The following is a 23,107-nucleotide window of genomic DNA, read 5'->3' on the forward strand; positions in this document are numbered from 1 at the left end:
TGGCCAACCATTTTAGTACACTGTTCTAGTTTTTGTTTAAAAATCCCTACAACTCTATTTTAAAATATGATAAATTTGCTAGGTAAGAATGTCACGGCAATATTTTTATATTTAAGATATAATTTTATGGTGAATTTGTAATAATAATAATATTTATTGGGCTCTTAACTATGACCAGGAACTGTATTCTGCATGTTGGTACATTCTCTCGTGTAATACAATAACCTGTAAAGAAGATACTGTCAATCCCATTTTAAAGTGAAGAAATTTGCCTTAATTCATGAGGCTGATGTCTGGCCACTCCAAAGCCAGGCTTTTAAATGCTGCATCACACATATACCAGTGATAGCCTCTGGTAGGAGAGGTCACGTTCAGTTACCAGTAATTCCTTTATGCTCTGTATACTCAGCCACACCTCTGCTAAGTACCATTGGTAGATTCCTGTTACACTGAACCACAAATGCAATATTCACATTATAATAATGGCAACAGACTTTTCGTGATAGAATCATCACAATGGCTAATATGCTAGATACCAAAATAAATGCTTCACATATATTCATTCTTCATAACAACTTAAGAGACAGGTTCTCTTAGATTCTCTATTGTACACAGGTAGATACTGGGGCTTTGCCCAGAGCTTGTAAATGGCAGAGATGGGGTCACATCCAATCCACCCCCTCTGCAGAAAATAAAATTATAGAGAAAGTTAAGGTCATCTCTAACTTTTTGACCCAACTAGAACCACTGTGTAACCAAGTTTCTTCTTCCAGATCCTATGCTTATGGGTAGATAGATAGTAAGTAAACTTCTGTTTTAGAAAAACCACATTATACTATATATAATTTGTGGCAACTTATTTTCCACTGAATAGGAAACCATGACAGTTCTCAAGTCAATAATTAAAGATGTCCATCATCAATTTTAAGGGCCAGATCGTTGTATGTTCCGTGGTTGTCCCTTAATTAAATCCCTTGTGATTGGACCATTTGGGTTACTGTCTTTTTATGCTGTTAAGATGCAAATGGAGTTTAGTTTATGATGTTACCCTTCAACAGTATATCAGACTTGACCCAGGTTTGCAAATATCTGGTGCCGTATGGGACAATCTTTTGTGAAAAGCCAGTGATTGTGTTGAAGCAAAAGCTTCAGTTCAGTCCGATTTGGGATAGCACTTAGAACTGAGACAACTCTTCTCAGAAACGTGACAGCCTCCCATCTATCCCCTGCATGGGAGACAATTCTCCTTGTGTCGTTTCTGCCTGCGGCTGAGAGGTAGACACTGTCTCCTATCCCACAGCCCCATCTCTAGCCATGGCTCTGCCTGTGCGTAAATAAAGGGTGAATCACAGTTACAGTGATTTGTCCTCACTGTGAACGTTCCAGGAGCCGGGCTCTGGCGTGGGTGCATATAACATCTCCTGTCTTGTCTTTTTCTAAGAAACTTTCATTCATTTGCTTGCTCAAGAAATATTTGCTGATCATTTCCTAGGTGTCATAAATGGTCCTTGCTCTTCAGAGGAATTAATCTAGCAGGGGCAGGTCAATTAGGATGCTTTTGGCTGCAGGAAGGAGGACCTTGTGCATCTTGGCCTGAAACAGTGAAGTCATTTATTGTCTTATGGAGTAAATTCGAAAGTGAAGCAGGCTTTCGGGCACAATTCCATTGCCCCGTGAGTCTCTCCTCTGCCCTCCTGAGTTCAGGACTCCTTTCTCAGGCTGGTGGCAAGATGGCTGTCAGTTGAGGCCTTATATCCTGACACCACTGTGAAGAGAGGTAGAAATAAGACTGTCTTTTGATGTCTCTAAGAGCAAGGAAGCCATCCTTAGGAGCCTGGCTGCCTGTACAGGTGCCACTTACGGATCTCAGTGGCCAGACGTGCTCAGGCTCCCCACCCTTTAATCAGTCACTGATCAAAGATCCACCTTGTGCTGCTGTGGCTGGGACCAACCTCCCAGAAGCTTGTGGTCTTGTGGAGAAGGGATGGACAGGTGAGCAGGGTGATACTCTGGGTTCTGTTAAGAGGGAAGATGAGCAGAAAGTGGCATGACATTCTGTCGAAGAGGAAACTGGCGTTCAGAAGTGAAACAAGTAATTAATCATCCAGGCAGAGGGAATGGCAGACGTGAAGACCTTGACGCAGAAATGATGTGTCTCTTGTTGTGTTGAAAGAAAACAAAGCTGAGCAGGGCTGGAGCCAGTGCAGGGGGCAGATCATGTCCCTCTGACTCTGGGACCTTCTGAGAGCAGGATGACTCACAGCGGGTTAGAGCAGGGCAGTGTCATGCTTTAGTTCAGTTGATGAGAGATTCCTGGGCTGCTGTGTGGAGGGCCTGGAGGTGACCGGCAGGAGTAAGAACACAGAAGTGAGTGATGTGGAAAATGGTCTGACCTGAGGAGTGAAGTGGGGAGAGTTCAGACATAATGTAAGAGTGAGTTTTGACCATTCTTGGTGATGAATTGGATTGAGGGGGGTGAGGGAAGAGGTGATGTTGAGATTGACTCAGGTTTCCCTCTGAGCAGTTAGGTAACTGGCATTGCCGTTACTGAAGAATGATCAGATTGAGGGTAAAAACAATTCACTTTAAATAAGGTGAATTTGAGGTGCCTGTGAAATATTTGGAGAAGAGTAGTGATAGTAGTAGAGGTTTAGATGCCACTCAGTCTTTATTTGTGTAAAATACTTGAGTTTTCCCAGGAACTCAGTGAAGTAGATACTGTTTCTGTCCCCACTTTACGAATGTGATAACTGAGACCCAGAGAAGTTAAGTAACTTGGCCAGAGTCACACAGCTAGTAAGTGCAGTGTTGGTTAGAAGAACCTTCTAGGCTGCAACGGTAAGTGTAGAAATATCTAGCTTATCCATGCTAATGAAAGCCATAAGAGTAAATGACACTGTCTAGGGAGAGCTGAACCCTGGGATTTAAATCAAAGTCTGAGACAGAAAAGGACAATAGAGGAGAGGGAGAAGGGAAGGGAGGAAGAAAGTCTTCGTATAGTTTGGCTTTTTAAAATGAATGTTAGTGTTAAAATAAAAAACATGAAAGAATTTGACTCCTTTACAAACTAAGAAAGAAACTGGTTATAAATAGTTCTGAAACTCCACCAGAGAGTGTGGAATACGGACATGGATGTTAGCCCTTGCTGTTCCGCCGCTTAAACTATAGTTTATAAAAACTTAAGTTGCTTCTGAAGCATTAGGATAAGATTCAGCTGCATAGAACTTGTAAACTCAGAACAGTAGTAGTTTAAACAAGATAGGGGCTTATTTCTCTCCCGCAGAAAAGTGCAGAGGCAGCCAGTTCAAAGCTCTCTGTATGATGGCTCCACAGAGTTCCTAAGGACCAAGGTGCCACCTAACTTACTGCTCCTTCTTTACTATGACGTGGCCTCTGTCCTCATAGTGGCTGCCAAGTTCCAGCCACCACCTCTCTGCTTTAGAAAACTGGATGAACAGAAAAGTGGACTGAAGAAATGGCACATCCCTTCCCTGTAAGCAGACATCTCAGAAGTTGCTCACAACACTTCAGCTTATATATAAGCTCAAGTCAAAGCTTGGTAACGTGGCCACACCTCTCCTCAGAGAAGCCCAGGAAGCGGTCTTCAGCTTGGCAAAACACCAGGAAGCTTTCACTAAAGAGGAAGGGAAGGATGGATATTGGCGGGCAACCGGCCGTCTCTGCCATTGTCAATTTGCTCTTTTATAAAGTAGGGATTAAAATATTTGCTTTACTTTTCTTGTTGATTTGTTGTAGGGATCAGATGATACAATAATGGGCAAGTGCTTGATAAATGAGAAAACGTTATTCAAAAAGTTGCTGTGAGAATGACCATTAACTCCTGTACACAGTAGACATTTGTATTTTGGATGAGAAAATCCTGAAGCCCGTTAAGATTTTTCACTAATTTGTTAGGTTCAAAGCAGGACACGTGGATTGGGGGCGAGAGAACATTTTTCTACAAATCTTGTGTTCCAATGGCAAAGCTTCCTTTTTCTTTCAGAATCAATTTCAGAATATCCAAGATTGATATTTGATTAGCTCTGCGGTAAAATGTCTTGTCAGTATTGCCTACTGTGTGCTGAATCTAGGCACTGTCCAAGGAATGCTGTCTAGTGGATAAACTGGGAGAATTATCTGTAGGGACAGAAGTTATATCATTAACCCACCTGGTCTTCACCATTCTGACTTAGTGGTAGTATAACAAGGATTCCAGCCAGGATCCCTCATGGTGACTGCATTTAAGGGAATGGCTCTATCATTCAGAAACTAGTTGTCATCATCATTAAGAAACTGACTGCAAAGTTAGCAGGGTGTTTTAGGTACTGAAGCTACATATGGTGCCTGGAGATTCAGGCATGGATAAAAGCAAATGAAGTTCTTCTCCCTGTTAAACTCTAGGGTAGGCGGGAATTATCTGTGAATAATAGATATGCTTTTAAAATTCTGAGTTTGGCTCCAGAAACAGATGTTGCTTTTGCATTAAACAGTGACCTTTAAGATTATTAAAGGTCACACAGAGCAAGGAATTTCTATTACTTTCATTGTGTATGTGCTTTATATGCCTATATCAATTTCAAATTCATCTAAAATTGGAATAGTGTTTGCTTTTGTGTAGTCCTTTGCATTTTAGGATTTTAGAGAGTAGGAGCTTCATCTTCTCTTTCCTTAACCCCCCTATCCCATAAACTTGAGTTGTGAAATAGATGTGTAACAAAGGTTTGCTGAAAGTGCCTGAAGGTACAGATTTAAGGAGAGAGGCCTGAACTCAGTCTGTACCTCAGGGCACCTTTTGTCCTTTCCCTTGACCTGATGCCTTATCGTTTACTGCCTGGAAACTTCGGAAAGGGGAAAATACCATATTGCAAGTAAAGTGCATAACCATATGTGTGATTAAGTTAAGTTTTGGAAACAAAGTGTTAAAGGTTTATTGCAGACCTTCTCCGAGTCTTAAAAAGGCTAAATTGTGATGGGATTCTTCGAGAAGAGAAAATCGTATGTTAATCATAAATTGTAGGGAAACAAAATTAGGAAATTTGATACCCTACCTACATAATGGGCAGGTTATGAAGCTCTAATGCGATAGCAGACGTCAAAGCACTTGGAAAGAATAAAGCACTCTTTAAAGAATTCCCGGTGATTTGAGGATTTGGGGGCTGGCTGATGGCGCTGGAACAACTTCATTTTCTACACTGGGGATCCTTTTTAGCCAGCCACCTGAAGGCTGTGGATTTAACTGGGGCGATGGGAGTGGAATTCTAGATTCTGTGGGAATGCTCTGGTATGTTTCTCTGTGATTGTCAGAACTCTGGCTTCAGAATTACCTGGGATGCTTATTATGCATTCATATCCTGGTTCAGCAGATGTAAGATGGAAATTAGTGATCAAAAATTTTTACAGATAACTTCATTTGATTCTTGTATCAGCCTTGCGGCGGGGCGGGGTGGGGTGCAGTCTCGGCATAGTTCAGAGCCTCCAAAACTTTAAAAATTCATGTAATTCCTTAAAGGACATCCTAGGGTGAAGAGGTAAGGAACTGTACCCCTAGAGGACCCCTTATTGGCCAGGTGGTCTGCCTAGTACCAGAGGAGACTTCATTTATAGATAACTTTCATTGAGCCCCTCTTCTTTGCCCCAAAGAAGTACTTTTAAGTACATACCTGTTAATCCTTACAAGACAGTGGTGAAAGAGAAAACTCATGGGACTTTCCTGAGGTCACAGTTAACTTGTTAGAACCCTTTGGGTTGCAGGTGAAAGCAAACCCAACCCACCCTGGCTTAAGTAACAAAGAGAATTTATTGGTTCACGTCAGGAAAATGTCCAGGGTTAAAATGGTTTCAGGCATGGCTGGATCCAGGGGCCCAAATGATGTAATGAGGTCCCAGTCCCACCTGAGCGATCCTTCCCTCAGCTCTTTTATCTTCTAGTGGCTCAGTTCTCAGGCAGGCTGTCTCCTCAAGGTGGTAGAAAGACTACCAGCCGCTCTACTCTATAGGACAAGCGTTGGCAAACTGGTCCCAAAGACTGGCTGCCTGTTTTGGTAAATAAAAAATTTTTGGAACACAGCCACGCCCATTTGTGTACATTTGTCTACAACTACTTTCATGTTGCAACAGCAGAAGTGAGCATTTGCAGCAGAAGTGTATGGCCCGTAAGGCCCAAAGTAGTTACGATTTGGCTTTACAGAAAGAGTTTGCTGACCCCTGCAGGAGAAACTAGGTTTCATTGAGGTTTGATTTGAATCTGTGAGACACTGTTTATTTACATCAAGAGTATCAGACCCTAGGGTCTGCGGTTTTAAGATGAACAAAGAACCTACATTATTTAAAGATTGTTGCTTTGGATTAACACAAGACTTGGGAGTTCATTTCCAATTTACATAAAGACATTCCATTCCCAGCACAAGTGTATTCTGTAAATTAAAGGAACAGTAGAATGTTTTGTAAGTTTTTGTAGTCATTACATGCTTTAGTAGTTGAAGGTTAGATTCCTAGGAGATGAAACAGGAATTTTGTTTTGTATATTACAGGAAGAATTTTGATAACATCTAATATCTCAGTAAATATAACCACACAGACCTGTATAAATTTGCATTTAAATAAGACTTTTCCCTCCCTGTCTAGTCTGTTGGCAGTGTTCTTTATCCATTGACTACCTGTGGTCATGGAATAGGAATAGCCTCTCAGCACAGTACTTAGAAAACAGAAAGTACTTGATGGAATAGTTTCCTTTCAAAGTATATGAATTACCATTGTACCCTAGAAATTTTTTTTAATGTTAACCAAATTTGAGTACAAGTTTTTAAGTTTATGGCCCCTGCTTTGACCAGGCTTAGAGCCTATCTAGTTGCAATCTTAGCTGAAGGAGCACATTTATCAATAGCCCCAGCAAAATCTATAATTGAATCTTATTGCCTAGTGAGGCCCAATTGCTCATCCCTGAATGAATTACCAGGGGTGGGAAGGTGGGTGAAGAATGCAGTGTTCTGATTGGCCAGCGCTGAATCACCTGCCCGCCTCTGGAGTCAGGAGTGAGATCATCCTTTCCTGAACTGTCAGAACTGGAAGTGGAGGAGAGGTGGTTCTCCAGAGGAGAACCAGGAAGCCCAGGCCAGCTCTGCCAAAAAGAACTCTTGTCCGTCAACAGCTATTAGGTGGTAGGTTCTGGATCAGAACCCACAGCCCCCTGGCTTCAGAGCTAACATTCTTTCCCACACACAACATATAGCATTTTCTAAGTATAGCAGGTCTGAGTCTAATCCAGGCCAAACTGGCACCTCCTGAGCTCCTAATTGTAGCCTGTGTTTGCACTGAACCCTTTAGTATGTCCCAGCCCTTATAGGCTTACATGTGTTCTCTAAATCAGGCAACGTTCTTTGGGCATTAGAACTTCCATTGCCCCCATGGCCGCCTCCTCTAATGCCCAGTCCTCCTGCCCGCTCCACCCCCATCTCCATCCCATTCCTCAGCTCCGGGGACTAGGATAAATAATGCATCGCTCTTGTTTTTTAAACAGACATTGTAGTTAACACAGATCCATCCTAGATTAGACAGAAACTCTTCAGAGAGATCTGGCCTCTATAGGAGAGGGTGCTGTGACTTCTTTTGGAGTGAAAAAGGGAAAGCACTGCCCTCCTAGGCCTGATGATTCATATCAGTTCTCCATTTCCCTGCAATAAGGTATCGATAAAACTGAAAGTGCACTTAAAAAAGACGGAAAGCCATAGTTGTTGAGAACTTTCTCAATGGCTAGGGACCTGAGTGACATCATTTTGCAGCTGTAAGAAAAGGTAATGCTGCCTGAGGCAGAAAGGTGACAGTTTTAGGCCCTGGACAGCTCAGTGTAGTTACTGACAGCTAACCGCACCTCCACCCACCCCCTCCCCCTGTCTTTGGCTCCCTTTCCTAGGATGGTGAGATTTGGCAAGAACATAACCCCTTCCCATGAGATTGGAAGGAAAAATGAATGTTATCATATCCTGCTACATTAGCATTCAGTTTGGGGGTTCTCTTTGGCTTGAGAAACAAGTATCCAACCTCTGAAATCTCAAGTCCTCCAAAAATCCTAAGAGCACTTAGCACGTAGAGAGATCTGAGTGGGGACCCCAGACCTCCTGGCCTGTCTGCCTCTTCTGTTGACAAGACCTCATACAGCACAGATACCTTGGCTTCCTTTTTTTGAAAGTTCTCAGGGGGACACTGAATGACTAACACTTCCTAGGTCAGCAGGACACCAAAGTTGGTGCTTTCGTTGGATAAGCCTTTGGAAAACTAACCCACCAGGAGAAATACAGTGGTAAGGGTGTCAGCTGAAGTGCCCCTTGCCCACCCTTCCTCCTTGCCTGCTCTGAGAGCCCCCCAGCTTACCCTGAGGGGTGGCATCAGAGCACAAACAGACACAGCTACTTGGATTCCTGGGGATTAAAATCATGCACCCATCAGGTGTTTTGTTGCCTGCTTTTCTTTGGAAAAAAGAGAAAGAAAAATCACCCCCCAACCATTTCCCTCCATATGGATAAAGCAAATTCCAGTCTTGTCATGAAAGGGAGCCCAGACAGTCTAGTCTCTTAGAAGAATATTTTCTTGGATGGAGGCTCTGGAAAGACCCCAGTGATCATCTGATTCAGGCTCCCCCAACCCCTCAGCTCTCTGAATGAGCTCAGTTGCCCAGCTTCCTGCCTTTGGGCTCAGCATTTTCCATCCTGGCAGCTGACACTTGAGTTGATTCGTGGCTAAGTGAGCATTTTCTCCAGACAGCTGTCTCCTCTCTCAGGAGCAGGAGGGAGCCACCTTTGAGAGCAGAGGGCTTGGGCAAAGCAGCCTTTTCTTGATCGGCTTCAAAAGAAGGCTGTTTCGTATGTAGATTTGACAGAAAACTAAAAATAGACTTACCATATGATCCAGCAATCCCACTCCTGGGCATATATCCAGAGGGAACTCTAATGTGAAAAGATACATGCACCCCAATGTTCATAGCAGCACAATATAAAATAGCCAAGACATGGAAGCAACCTAAATGTCCATCGACAGATGACTGGATAAAGCAGTTGTGGTATATTCATACAATGGAATACTACTCAGCCATAAAAAAGACTAAAATAATGTCATTTGCAACAACGTGGATGGATCTGGAGAATGTCATTCTAAGTGAAGTAAGCCAGAAAGAGAAAGAAAAATACTGTATGGTATCACTCATATGTAGTATCTAAAAAAAGTAAAAAGGTACTAATGAACTCATCTACAAAACAGAAACAGACTCACAGACATAGTAAACAATCTTATGGTCACTGGCAGTGGAAAGGGATAAATTAGGAGTTTGAGATTTGCAAATATCTACTGTATATAAAAATAGATAAACAAATTTCTTCTGTATAGCGCAGGAAACCATATTCAGTATCTTGTAGTAACCTTTAGTGAAAAAGAATGAAAACAAATATATATGTATGTGTATGACTGAAACATGCTGTACACCAGAAACTGACACATTGTAACTGACTATACTTCAATCTAAAAAAAAAAAAAAAAGGCTTTTTCCATAAACACACCTTCTCTATCCCGTTCTCTCTCATGTCCCTGCGATTGGTCAGACGGAGGCCACTTTATTCCAAGACTATTTTGTTTTCTTGTTTATCTCCCTCTTCAAACTGTATTTGCAGTTGGCCTCTTTCCTCACTCTGACCTTCCGATTTCATTATCTGGTGGCAAAACAAACAGGTTTTGATCAGGTTAGCTCTATCATCAAATGGGTTGTGGGGTTGGGGGGTGGGGGAAGACTTGTAGATGATTAAACTATGAATCAGTTAAACTTAAAATAATCCAGTCTGCTCAAAAAAATCTGTATGTGAGGGCTAAACATCTTGAATTTAATAATACACTTCTTAAGGGCTCCGTTAACTGTGGAGTTATAATTAGGCCTTTATAACACTTTGTCAGCTCATTGCCACTCTCAATTTTTCAAAGGCATTCCTAATTTCTTATAATTATTTTAACATGGTAATTTCAGAATCATTTTTATTCAGTCCTGGAAGATGTGATTATGAAACAGCCTTTTGGTCCTAGTGGTGCATTTTTTTTAAGTCAAATAGTGACACTGATTTTCATACCTCTAGAGATGGTGTGAATTAGCTGAATCAAATGCTCTCATTCATTTACTTATTTAACAAATCATTGTGGAGTGCCAACTATGAGTGCTAATAGAGTTATTCAATCCTGAATAACTTGTATCGTGATTTTTTTTTTTTTTTTTTTTTTGGCTCCAGTATATACTCTTTCCCTTTAATCCTTAGCAGAAGATGTTTTAAGTCAGGTGAACTCATAGAAGCCTCAACCTGGATACTTTAAGTCTAAGACACAAAAGGTGTCTTAGACTATTTGGAGATTCAAAAGAAAGATGGAAACTCTTCCAACCAAATGCAGATACTCAAATAGACATGAACTTTTGCATATAATTTCAGTGGTTTGCGTGCCCCCCACCCTGCCCCACCACAGAGCCCGCTGGGATCCAGGCAGTGTTTCATTTTGGCTGCAGCGTGTGTTGAGAGAGTTACTGTTAGATTGGGGCAGGAAACTCAGATGGAGGTTCCTGAAGATCAAGGCAAGAGATTAGAACTTTCTACTGTAAGTTGTAGGGGGCCACTGAAAGTTTCTGAGAAAAGTAGGCTTCTGGAAGAGTATCAACAATTTAAAATACAGATCTGAAGGCAGGAGACTTGATTTGGGAACGTAGGCTTGGAGACTTGCAAAATCTGGACAAGTAACAATGAGATTATCAACTAAGGTAAGAAAATTTAAAACGGCGATGGGTGTAAAAGAGAAGGCGAACTTGTGGGAATCAGTTGGCTAGACTGTCTTGGCTTTATTTCCATCCTGGACTCAAAAGCTCCTTCCTTGATTTGGGTTCCCACGACTGTCACTGTGTGGCTCTTCCCAACTACGGAGTGTTCTTGAGGGAGCACCAACTCAAGCAGCTGACACCATTTAAAGAGAATGATTTCCAAATTCAGTGTTGCTCCAGAGGCTGTTTACTTACTCCGTTTGGCTTCCTTTTGCTTCCCCAGTGTAGCTGGTTTCTTAAACCACTCTCCCTAGCCAAGTGTCCTCTATCTTTATCTTCCTTTTAGCCTCCAGTAATTCATTTCACCCACTGCCGCCAGATTAATCTTCTCGAGGCCCACATGTGGTCCTGCCATTTGTGATCGGAGACCTCAGTTCAGACTTCGATAACTCAGAGTAAAGTCTTCCGACGACTAACTTCTATAAGTGCTTTTGACGCCTCCTCTTCTCTTCCCTAAGAAGCCGACTTCACAGATTTCTCAACCTCTTTCCTACATCTTCAGTCTCTTTCTCTCCACTGGCTCTTGCAGCGCAGCCTACGGACGTGATCCAGTCACCCAATCAGTCACTGGGTCCTACTGACTTGACTTCTCAGATGTGTCTCAAATTTATCTCCTTCCTCTCAGTCTTGCCCAGGAGACTACCAACCAGTGCATCACCATCGCACATGGTTGAGATTCCCTGTATATCTGTTGAATATTGAATCTCCTGAGTTAAAACCATATCGGATGATAGCGGGTAGACTATCAGGCTGCAAGGCTGAGCTTCCGAGAACAGCCTGTGTTGCAAATTTAGGAGACTTTCCTGAAGGACAGTGTTAGAGGCTCAACAGAGTGGTTCTGGATTGGCCACAGCTTTAAATGTAAGTGGACTTTCTGGAAAGTCCCTCCTACCCTCCTTGATTTTGCCAAGGAGGTTATTTTCTCTGATTATTCCTGTCTTAAAAATTCAAGTCAGGGTCTGTTTACCTCATAGACATGCATGCTCATGTACACTGGAAAAGAGTTTGTTGTATTCCAAGTGATGGGTGAGGTCAGAGTGGTTGTGGCCCTTAAGAAAGGGTCCACTGGGCATTATGAGTATGAAGGTCTTCATGTCCTCAAATCTCAAGTTAATTGGGGTTAATCTAGATGGTACCTAGTATCACTCTTGATTCTCAATTTCCGAGAATTTTAAAAAATTGTTAGAGCACAGCACCAGGAACTAAAAGACTTAGAGGAGTTAAGGCAGTTGTAGAATCTAACGAAGCATGAGTGATTCTAAAATGGGTTGGTCCGTGGATTTTAAGGTGGAGCCACTCACTCGACAGGTTCCTGTGCTTCTGCAGGTCTGAGTAAAGCATGGTACTAGGAAAGAGTCCTGGATGGTGGAGACAATGGCCTTGGAATAGACCATTGATAAATGTTTTCTCCCTCCTCTTTTCTCAGGTGTTATAGTGATTGCATCCACCAAGTCTAAGTTGAGGAATTGCTGGACCAGTAGTTAGACTGACTCTTCCGCTGCCCTGTCCCTGCCTTGTGTGGGGGTTTCTGATATGTCAGGAGGCCTCTGTTCCTCCTCCTCCACCTCCTTGTCTTCCTTCCCAAGCTTAGGTTAAGGTTGGGCAAATTTGGTTGGGGTGTTCCAAATCCCTAGGGTTTGGCTGACTGTCACCAGCCTTTGGAACACATTGGTATGACTTCCATTCCAAAAGGCAGAAAGAGAGACGGAAGTTCAGTCATGTGGTTTCTGTTATCTGTAACCATGGAAAACATTGGCCATCTGTGAGGCTCCCATTTTAACACTTTTCTTTCTCTATTTCCATCTCTTTCTCGGGAAAACAAGCTGAGGAAGTGGAGAGGCTGGCGGCGATGCGTTCTGACTCCCTCGTCCCAGGTACCCACACCCCACCCATCCGGAGGAGAAGTAAGTTTGCCAACCTAGGAAGGATTTTCAAGCCTTGGAAATGGAGGAAGAAGAAAAGCGAAAAGTTCAAACACACGTCTGCAGGTAAGATGATTTTTTTCCTTTATTTCTCATTGGGCGTTTGTTGACATCAACTCTCTGTGTTCATTAGTAGAATTTAATTACTGTAGACTATCTGAACCCAAGGGAAAAATCAAGCCTTGGCATTGCTCTTGTGTTAAATAATTCTTCAATGTGATTGAGAATGGCTTTTAGATCCCATGTGTTCTCTCTTGTCTCAGGATTTTTGTTGTTGTTTTTCCGTTTAAAAAACCACCACTTTTATTGGCTCTATGAATATCTGGGCTTAGAGCCCCACCTTTCCCATGAGTGAATGCGTTCATTCTGGCATTGACAATCCATTTCTTACCCTTCACCCTTGTTTTCACTGCTCCGGTAAAAATCTGCACCGAGCAGGAAGTAAGTTATATATGGTCGTTGGCAGATAGGAATAGGTTATTTCATGGAGGAAAAATCTTGAATAAATGATTTCTGGACATGGCAGGAGAATGCAGGAGAATGGAAAGGAAGCAGCGTTGTAATAATGAAGATACGCAGACAGTGTGTGGCTGAGTGGGCCGCGGAGGGATTGGGGGAAGCCAGCGTGGCTGAGGTGGGTAGAGCACAGCCCCGGGGTCGGACGGCCTGGATTCAGGTCCCAGCTCTGGCGCGTGGTGGTTGCAGGACCGTGCTCAGTTGAGCTCTGTACCCCAGCTTCCCTGTCTGTAAGACAGGTCAGAATAGCACCTGACACGACTGAGTACCGTGGGGCGTTCTTGCGGCACGTTATGTAGGTATTTTTTTCAATAAGGGTATTGCAGAGGGAGATGTACAGGGAAAGAAGCCCAAAGAGTTCTGATTTCACCCTGTCGGGTTTGAGATAAGATGATGAAAGAGCGATGTAGATTGTTCTTTCTGTTTTGTGTACCGGTTTTGGCGTTTATGTGCCCAGGTCATTCCATTGCCTCTTCCTGTGCGTCCTCAAAAACTCAGCTTGCTCTCTCTCCTTGTCTGAATCGTCACCTCCACTATTTCTTGGTCCTCTTCCCCTTTGACTCGCCCCCGACTAACCGTGAAATAGGAAATGATATGCTTCTCTTCCCTGAACAACTAGTCCACAGATCTGAGAATTTTCATGCTAGTTGCTTTGGGGAATGAAAGAGAGAACCAAACATAGGAAAGTTGCGAAATGTCTTGAAATTTTAAACAGTTCTCACGGTAGACATCTCTACTTCGTGCTTTCTGACTGTTTCTCAGATTGAAGCCCCAATGCCCTGTTGCTATAATTTGTTCTTTCCTGAGATTAGAGTGAACTTCCGAATTCCATGAATCTCTAAAATGTCACCCCTCTGGATGCATCTCTTCACCTGACTGCATTCTCCCCCTGTCGTCAATACTGTACAGTGTTAAGGTGTCATCAAACGTGTAGGTCATTTACATATTTCAAAACACTCCTGAGAGATTTACATGCAAGCAAAACTCTGAATGGGTGACTCCTCTGTATCCCCTAGAGTGAAACAGAAAAGGGCACTTAGATCATTGCCTTGGAGAGGAGAAATCTAAATGAAGTCTCTTCTTAGGCAAAGAACAGGAAAGAAGGAGGGAATGTTCTGTAAGCACTGGGAAAAATCGTAACAAAGGTTCCACAAGTTCCTTTACATTGGTCTTCCTGACTTTACAGTGAAAATGGTTCATAATAGTACAAACATGTATTTAAAGAATTGCCGTTTATCAGCATGAACGCCTGATTGGTGGTGTGGTAGGTGCCTTTCCTCCTGGCATTCAAGAGCTTTGCTTAGTCCATGTAGCAAGACCACAGGGCAGAGCTCTGATGCTTCTCACGTGAAAAGCCGCCCAGACCATTATGCTGACTTCTTTAAGATGTCAGAAAACTTGTCCTCTGATGGATGCAAATACGATGGCATCAAACTTCTGATGAACCGTTAAAAGCCTACAATTTAAAACTCTTCAGGGAGAAAGAATTCAAACATGAGACAGGCAAAGCAGCAACTTTAATCATTCTTATTATTCCCTATTCTTAGAAAATTCTTGTGGTCTCGATTCCCAGACTGGTTAACTTGGCAGCTGAGTGTGATACTTGTATGTGGTTTTTAAATTTTTTATTGTGATACAGTTGATTTACAATATTGTGTGTTAGTTTCAGGTGTATAGCAAAGTGATTTGGGTACACATATATATGTTCTTTTTTCAAATATTTTCCATTATAGTTTATTACAAGATACTGAATATAGTTTCCTGAGCTATACAGGAAATCCTTGTTTCTCTGTTTTGTATATGGTAGCGGGCATCTGTTAATCCCATACTCCCAATTTATCCCTCCCCCCTCTTCCCCTTTGGTAACCAAAAGTTTGTTTTCTATGTCTGTGACTCTGTTTCTGTTTTGTAAATAAGTTTACTTGTACTTCTTTTTTTCAAGATCCCACATATCGGTGATACCGTGTAATATTTGTGTTTCTCTGTCTGACTGACTTCACTTAGTATGATAATCTTTAGGTTCATCCAAGTTGCTGCAGATGGCATTGTTTCATTCATTTTTATGGCTGAGTAACTTTCCAGTGTGTGTGTGTGTGTGTGTGTGTGTGTGTGTGTGTGTGTGTATACACCTGTATGTGATTTTATTTTAAAGAGACGTTCAGCTCCTGATGAGAGAAAATAGAGGGTAGACAATAGGATGTCTATCTTGATATGTGGATGGTTGTAGTTTTGTTTTTGTTTTTAAGTCAGTGGTTTACACTGTAGTATCCTTTGTTCTTAACTGGACTCAGAAATACTATTCCTTATTTTTAGAAGGGAGAGACTTTCTGTGCTAGTTCTTAGCCCCAAAGAGAAAAATAATTGACAATTTAAGGATGTTTGACATGATAAATTGTATATATGTTCAAGTAATACTTTGAAGTGCAGACTTCCCTGTGTATGAATAAGAGTCAAATGCTAAATATACAAGAGGATTGACCAAGTGTGGGAATGTGAATTGGTTGGTCAGTTTTAGCTGGTGTGCATATATTCGTCTTGTATGCGTGTGTATGTAATATCTTTCCATATGTACAGTGATTGCCACAACTTTAAATAAAAAGAATAAGTCTAGATATTAAATTTACAATATGTATTTGTATTTAAAGTTGTATGCTTTCTTGAATACACCAAAGGGCATTAACACAATGCGTAGTTGGCCTATTATTATTTCCGCAATGAATTACATTTATAATTTGCCATAGTTATCTATACTGTAGTTTTACTGTAACTCAAGTTACAGGATGTGTATCTGCGTATACAGCATTTTCAAAGGTACACCCAGAAATCTTGCTTTGTAAGTTGTATTAGCAATAAGAAAGTTACATTAGAAAATTATGATCACAACGTTTTCCTCAATTTTGGCATCAACAATTACATGAAGTTTTCAAAGACAGATCTCCATGTCCCATGCTGCTCAGACATCTTCCTATCCTAAGCTGAAGTCCAGCATCCTTAAAAGCCCTTCAGCACTGGCCCCTGGGTGGTGGTGAAAGTGTTATAAGACAAAGAGTTTCTCTCAGAATCATCCCTGCATCACATGACAGTAGGAGTGAAACAGTAATGGATAGAACATGAAATAATGGGTCCTCAGGGAGATGATCCTGACAGGCCTTTCAGCCTGTCCTTAGGGGCCCTGCCCAGGGCCTGTGAAGCAATTAGCCTGTCACGTCCCGCTTCTCCTGTGGGAATCAGCAACAGGTGTCCACGAAACTTCCCCACACCTGCCGCAGGAACAAAGACAGATGACAACATCCCCTCTGAAATAGAACCGACAGTGCCTCCCCCAAAATAGTCAACTGCGGACATTCGTATCCAACTTCCTTGAAAATGAGGACTGTATTTATAGAAAAGCAGAACTGGCAGGAATCAACTGTGAAGATACCATTGTGGACTTTTGTTTCCTCTTGACAGGAAATCACAAACTGCAAGAGTTGGCCCTAAAATTCCACAATGTGCCAAAATTCCCTTTGTGTTTCTGAGCTTTCCTGCATCCCTAGAGCCTTGAGCAAAAAAAAACAAAAACAAAACTTTTCTTGAGTGCCTACCACATGCTGAAACTAGAGCTGGCCCTGGGAATGTGACTGTGAGAAAACCAGACCTTGCTGGTGAGCTCATGGCATGCATGGTGTTGTTGGAGATGCAGACGATCAGATCACAAGAGTAAAGGTTAAGATCACAGCTGTGATAAGGACAGTGAAGGGAAGGTACCTGGAAGAGTGAGGGGGTGTTTGACTCAGTCTGAGGGATCAGGGAAACTTCCCTGAAGAAGAGAAGTTTGAACTGGGAACTGAAGGAGGGGCAGGAATTTAGAAAATTATACTCTAGGTAGCAGAAACAGCATGTGCAAAGGCCCTGTGGTGGAAGAAGCAGGGGTGAGCAACCTAGGAAAGCAAGAAGACCAGTGGCCAGAGAATGGAGAGCGAGGAATATGGGGTGGGCTGAGACTGGAGAGGTAACCAGAGACTGGACCCTTGCTGGGCCTGTATCCCATAGAACAAATTAGACAAGAGTGTGAATGGCTGCAGGAAAGCCAGTTAGGAGGCCATTGTGCAGACAGTAGTAGCTTGGACTAATACTTGGAGATAGAAATGGGTGGATTTGGGAGATGTTGTAAGAAACAAGTGACAGAACTTAGCAACAGGTCAGATAAAGAAGGAAAAGAGAAACGTCAGGTTTGATGCTCTTTGTTAGTTTAGGGTGTATGCTGGTGGCCTTACCTGAAATGAGTCCTTTGAAAGAGTGACAGGTTTGGAGGAGCAGGGCCGAGTAGGGAAGTGCAGGAGATATGATTCTAATTTTAGGTCCCTATTTGTGTTGACTTTGTGGTACCAAAGTTGGTAGTCAAATACATGGAAGGCAAAGGAGAGGGCTTAGCTAGATTTATTAATTTTGGGATTATTAGCATTCCTATGTTGATTAGAGTAATGAGCATGTATGAGATTGGCAAGGGAACAAGTGGAGAATGGAAATAAAAGTGGGTCAAAGACTGTCTTACAGACAAAGGAATGGTATCATCACTGATGAGTGGACGGAGCAGCATGAACCTGTGCAAGAGAGAGAAGGGCAGTGGCTAGAGAGATTGGAGGGGAACCAGAAGAATGTGGTGAAAGGAGCCGGGAGAGGGAGAGTATCTCAAGGGAGGGTCTGATCGGCTGTGTTCATTGCTGTGAAGAAGTCAGGGGAAAGGCACAGAAAAGCGCCCACTGACTTTAGTGATTCTGATCAGCTAGAGGTCATTGATGAACTTAGCTAGAGGTGACTGGGTGGATTCTCTGAAGGGAGATGCCAGGTTAGTGTGGAGTGAGAAATTAATAGGAAAAGGGAAATAAGCTTTCAAAATGTCTGGCTGTGACGTGGGATCAAGAGTAGGACGAGGATGGACAGTGGAGGACCTGTGCTGTGTCTACAAGTGTGCGTTTTGATTGGGAGGGGCTGTATGTGTGCCTTGTGATGTGTTGTTATCATTGTCATTTTATGATGCAAGAGACATAAGCATGAGAAGCCGATGTGGAAGATCCAGTGGAAAGAGTTGAAAAATACGAGACAGAAGGGTATGAATGCTGAGAAGTTGGGAGTAGTTGAGATGTGACGTACAGATGGGAGAGTGAGCATCAGAAAAGGGTTGAAAACCTCCTCTGACATGAGGCACTCAGAGGGGCTGGTTTCCTAGGTAGGTGGGAAGTTGGGAGTAACCCTCATTTCTTCTAGGTAGTAAGGTTGGCTCATAACAGGGAGCAGAGGAAGGGGACATGCAGAGTTAAGCCCATTTCAGATTGATGATTACGAGTGTCCATGACATTGGTGACTTGATTTAGTGGCTTTGGCCAAGTGCAGTTATGGGTAAAGCGTATGTGTCCGACAGGGCTGGAGCTCCGCCACGTGTGTAAAAGGGAAAGAAGGAAGGGGGAAGATGATTTCAGTTTCCTGTGGCTGCTGTAACAGATCATCACAAACTTAGCAGTTGAGAACAACAAAAATTTATTCCCTCATAGTTCTGGAGGCTAGAAGTCCAAAATCAAGGTTGGCAGGGCCCGTTCTTCCCAGACGCTTTGAGGGAGAATCTGCCCCGTGTCTCTCTCCTCGCTCCTGGTGGCTGCCGGGCAGTCTTTAGTGTCCCCTGGCTTGCAGCTGCCTGACTCGAATCTCTGCCTCTGTCTTCATGCGGCCCTTCCCCCAGGTCTCTCTGTGTCTCAAAGCTCCTTCCTCTTACAGAGGCACCAGATATTAGATTGAGTCCGCTCTCTATCCAGGATAATCTCATCCAGAGAGCCTTAACTTAGTTATTTGTGCAAAGACCTTATTTCCAAATAAGATCATATTAAGGAGGGTTAAGACTTGGATCTACCTTTTAGGGGGATACAATTCAGCCCACTATACTATTGGACTTTAAATTCGATAAGAAAGGAGAGGTCCAGTGGGTTGAGAGGAGTTAGAAAAATCAATAGACTTAAGTTCCAAAGAGGTCAAAGAATTTAAAGCAGTCAGTGGGAGCAGCTGCCAGAAGCGAGCCAGGACAGGAGCTTGTGGGGTCAGAGCTGCATTGTTGAATTTGTGATTTTGAACGTGGTGCAGTTACGGAGATAAAGCACAGACTAAAACCATGGAAGTAGTTGACTGAGGTGGAGGAATTAAGTCTGGAAGTTACTGAAAATGCGGTAAATGATCCCATCAATTAATAGACAAACACTTACACATCTTATTTGCAAAATTTTGTGCTGATTTAATTTTCCATATTCAATCAAGAAACAAAAGCATTCCTTTTTGATTACAGCATTCAACTTATTGCTGAATTGATATTTTCTTGCAGAGATTCTGTTTTCTTTTTCCAATTGAGATATTTCAGTCCATAATATTTTCAGGTCAGTAAAGTACCGCCATTTAATTGATTCATAGAAAATTGAAAATTGCTTTTTACGTATTCCCTCCAGCTCTTAGCAAACCCAGTGAACGTGGGTAAAGTTGTGCTGCAGTAGCAGCAACTTTCAAGCAGGAGTAATGGATCACCTGCTTCTCTGCCACACAGTTGGGAACCTGAGCACTATGGCCTCAGTTTTGCTCACAAAACTGCCTCACCCAACTGCCAGCGGTAATGAGGGGCCAGGCCTGAAATACATCGGGAGCTCCCTTCGTACTTATGATGGGATCCAGGAGCGGGCTGTGTGACTGGCCGGTGTTTTCTGTGCAACACAACGTTGGCGTAACTGTGGGTAAGAGATTGTTAGGAACTCACCTGAGCATGGAGTTCCAGCCCTCTCATTAGGCCCCTCTGCTGTGGGTTCCACTCATCTCAAACCACCCCAACCCAAGAACAAGAGCAACCCTGAACCCTGGCCTGTTAGCTGACTGCTTCAGCTAGTTTCTGGCTGCTCCTTTGCCTCAGCGCCAGACTCTGCTTCCTATATTTTATCCACAGATTCACCCAGAGTTACTGATGCTGTTAGCAACCACTAGTTTCAAGGAATCCCTTCCTGGGAAGCCCCTGTCCCTAGAATTGTTCCTCTTCAAATAAAACTCCTTGGGCAGTGAAGAAGGTCAGCACTGGATTCTGCCTTTGGACCTGATGTGATGGGCTTCCTGGCTCTTCAGGATGAGTCTGTCCCTGAGTCTAGGATGGTTGGGCCCCATCTTAACCCTGCTTTGCTAAATCCTCTCCGTTAGGGATTCCCAGCTTGCTGTGGGATTGGGGGAGTACGTTTGCCATTCCTGGAAGGAAGTCCTAAACCCTAAGGTTTATATCGAGGATTAGCTTGACATCCTTTTCTAGTGTAGGACTGAAGATTCCTTTGATGAATGGAACCTTATGCATAAGACTGGCTGTGTCCACTGGGATTCTCACTGGCACCCCTCTTGAGCTGGATGTTTCTATTCTTTCCATTTAGACAAAGAGATGAAACTGAGAGGTTGTAAACATTGATGTTCAGGAATAGACACATGTGTGCTTGGAAGAGAGTTGGTTTAGGCTTTTGTACCCTAACTTTAATGTTCTCTGGGAGCTTCCCCTTTTCAAGCTCACAAAGTGATGTTATCTACCTGGCCAGAAGCTGGGGTTTCAGACTTCTGTAAACCGTAGGGAGTTCAGAAATGATACTAGCTTGGCATGTTGCACTTGTATCCGCGCCAAACACTGCCACTGTCCCTAAAAAAGGCAACAGTGAGGACAGACATGGCCCCTGCCTCTCAAAGGTTACGGCCTTGAGGGAAAAAACAGGTAATTAAGCCAGTGGTTACAACAAAGTATAAGTGGAATGGTAGGAGATACACAGGGGCTCAAAGAACTCAGAGGAGACAAACCCAGCTGAGTTTCAGGTTACCAGGAACGGCTTCCTAGAGAAATGGATGTTTAGCCAAGGAGTTAGGCAGTGAATGCGAGGGAGTCCTCTCTCCCAGTGGAAAGAACTGAGTGTAAGAGCTTGGAGAGGAGGAGGGACTGGCACTCTTCAGCTTGGAAAGAGGTGGCAGTTTGAAGAGGATTGTTGTGGGGGAGCACGGAGTAGGGAGAGATGCGGATGAAGAGGTGGGCAAGGGTCTGCTCAGAAAGGTTCTTACGAGAATCTTGTGGCGTCTGGACTTTCTCCTCATGCATCATCCTAATGCAGCTCTCAGAGGACTTGCCTGTTTGAAAGATCACTTTCTATAGTAAGGGGAAAGTTTGGAGTGGTACCAAATGCTGTTTTGAAGTTAATATGACTACTTCCATATATTGATGTCTGTAATGAGAGAAGATTTACTTGTGAGAGGATTCAGAAGACACCTCTTTGCTGTCCCATCAAACGGAATATTAAGTGCCCCTATTGATTCTGGTAGCAAGGAAACTGGCTAGCAGGTGGTTGATTATACTGTTGGGACACGATGAAGAGAACCTAGACTAAACGAGTGGCATTAGGAACTGAAGACTATAAGCAGTTGCAAGAGATATTTAGGAAGCAGAATGAGCAAGACTTGATTACAGATTGGATGTGGAGGATGAGGGAAGAATAAAGAAGCACACTCTGGTCTCTTGCTGAACAGTGACATGCAGTGGGATGAGTGGAGGTCCCACTCACTACATCAGGGATGTGGGGGAAATGAGCATTTATTTGGCGGCCTGCTGGCTTTTGTGTGCTTCTGAGATAACCGAGATTGAGAGAGACTGAATATAGAGGATGGGGATCGGAAGAGATTTCTGGCTCGAAATGCAGATCTGCAGGTCACAGGACCTGGATATTTGCAGAAGCCATGGGGTGAAAACTCCGAAAGGAGAACGTGACACAGGAAGCAAAGACAGGGCCGTGGCGGCCCCCTGAGGGCCCCCTGGCCTGTAACTTAGGGGCACAGGCAGTGGAGTCTCCAGAGAGGGCAGGCAAGGCCCCCTGGAGAGTTCGGGGAACACCAGCGGGGCCATTGGTGTCCCCTAACAAGAGTAGGAGAGAGTTCAGGGAAGGAGGAGGATCTACTCTGCCAGGTCCTGACGAGACGGTCAGGACTGAGAAGTGTCTGGTATGTTCAGTGACAGCTCACCACTGGGTGTCCTTGGGGAGAGCAGGTTCAGGGAAGCTGTGTGGCTGGGATTGTAGAAACCATATGGTTAAGGTGTGAATGAGAGGCAAGGAAGCAGACGTCTTTTGGGGAGACTGGTTGGGAGAGAGGAGGAGAAAAATATAGTAATCGCCAAAAGGGGATATGAGCTTGATGGAGATGTTTTTTGTTTAAGATTGGTTGGATTGTGTCAAGATGCAAAATTTGCCTTAACACGGCTTTGACATTCCAAAGGAAATAGAAACATCAGCACAGTGACTGTGAAGCCAAATAAATATATTTCCACACATTTTCCAGTAATGACAATTCTCATGAGTAGGGGAAACAAGCATGCAAATAAGGTGCTAGCTAGAATCTGATTTTAATAAGAAATCATTAAGTTGTGTAGCTTTCAGCACCTAGCTGGATCACAGTTTTCTTTGTACAATTGAAACATTCAACTTAAAAAAGAAAATCTGAGCATGCACTATGGAGAGCAGTATGGAGATCACTTAGAAACTAAAAATACAGTTACCATCCGATCTAGCAGTCTCATTCCTGGGCATATATCTGGAAAAGATGAAAACTCTAATTTGAGAAGATACATGCACCCCAATGTTCATAGCGACACTATTTACAATAAATAGCCAAGGCATGGAAGCAACCTAAGTGTCCATCAACGGATGAGTGGATACATGCATAAAGATGTAGGGTGTATGTATACACACACACACATACACACACAGTGGAATACTACTCAGCCATAAAAAAGACTGAAATAATGCCATTTGCAGGACATGGA

The 23,107-nt window shown here is 43.1% G+C and overlaps 1 protein-coding gene across 1 annotated transcript in view; it reads left to right on the forward strand.

The window, feature by feature from the left end:
• PHACTR1 (phosphatase and actin regulator 1) overlaps positions 1-23,107 on the forward strand; it is a 438,449-nt gene that overhangs the window by 251,801 nt on the left and 163,541 nt on the right. Inside the window, 1 exon segment of the mRNA XM_032462504.1 lies at positions 12,658-12,822. Coding sequence (XP_032318395.1) covers positions 12,658-12,822 — 165 coding nt within the window.

This window comes from Camelus ferus, chromosome 20 (genome assembly GCF_009834535.1).
Source record: "Camelus ferus isolate YT-003-E chromosome 20, BCGSAC_Cfer_1.0, whole genome shotgun sequence".
NCBI classification, from domain to species: domain Eukaryota; kingdom Metazoa; phylum Chordata; class Mammalia; order Artiodactyla; family Camelidae; genus Camelus; species Camelus ferus.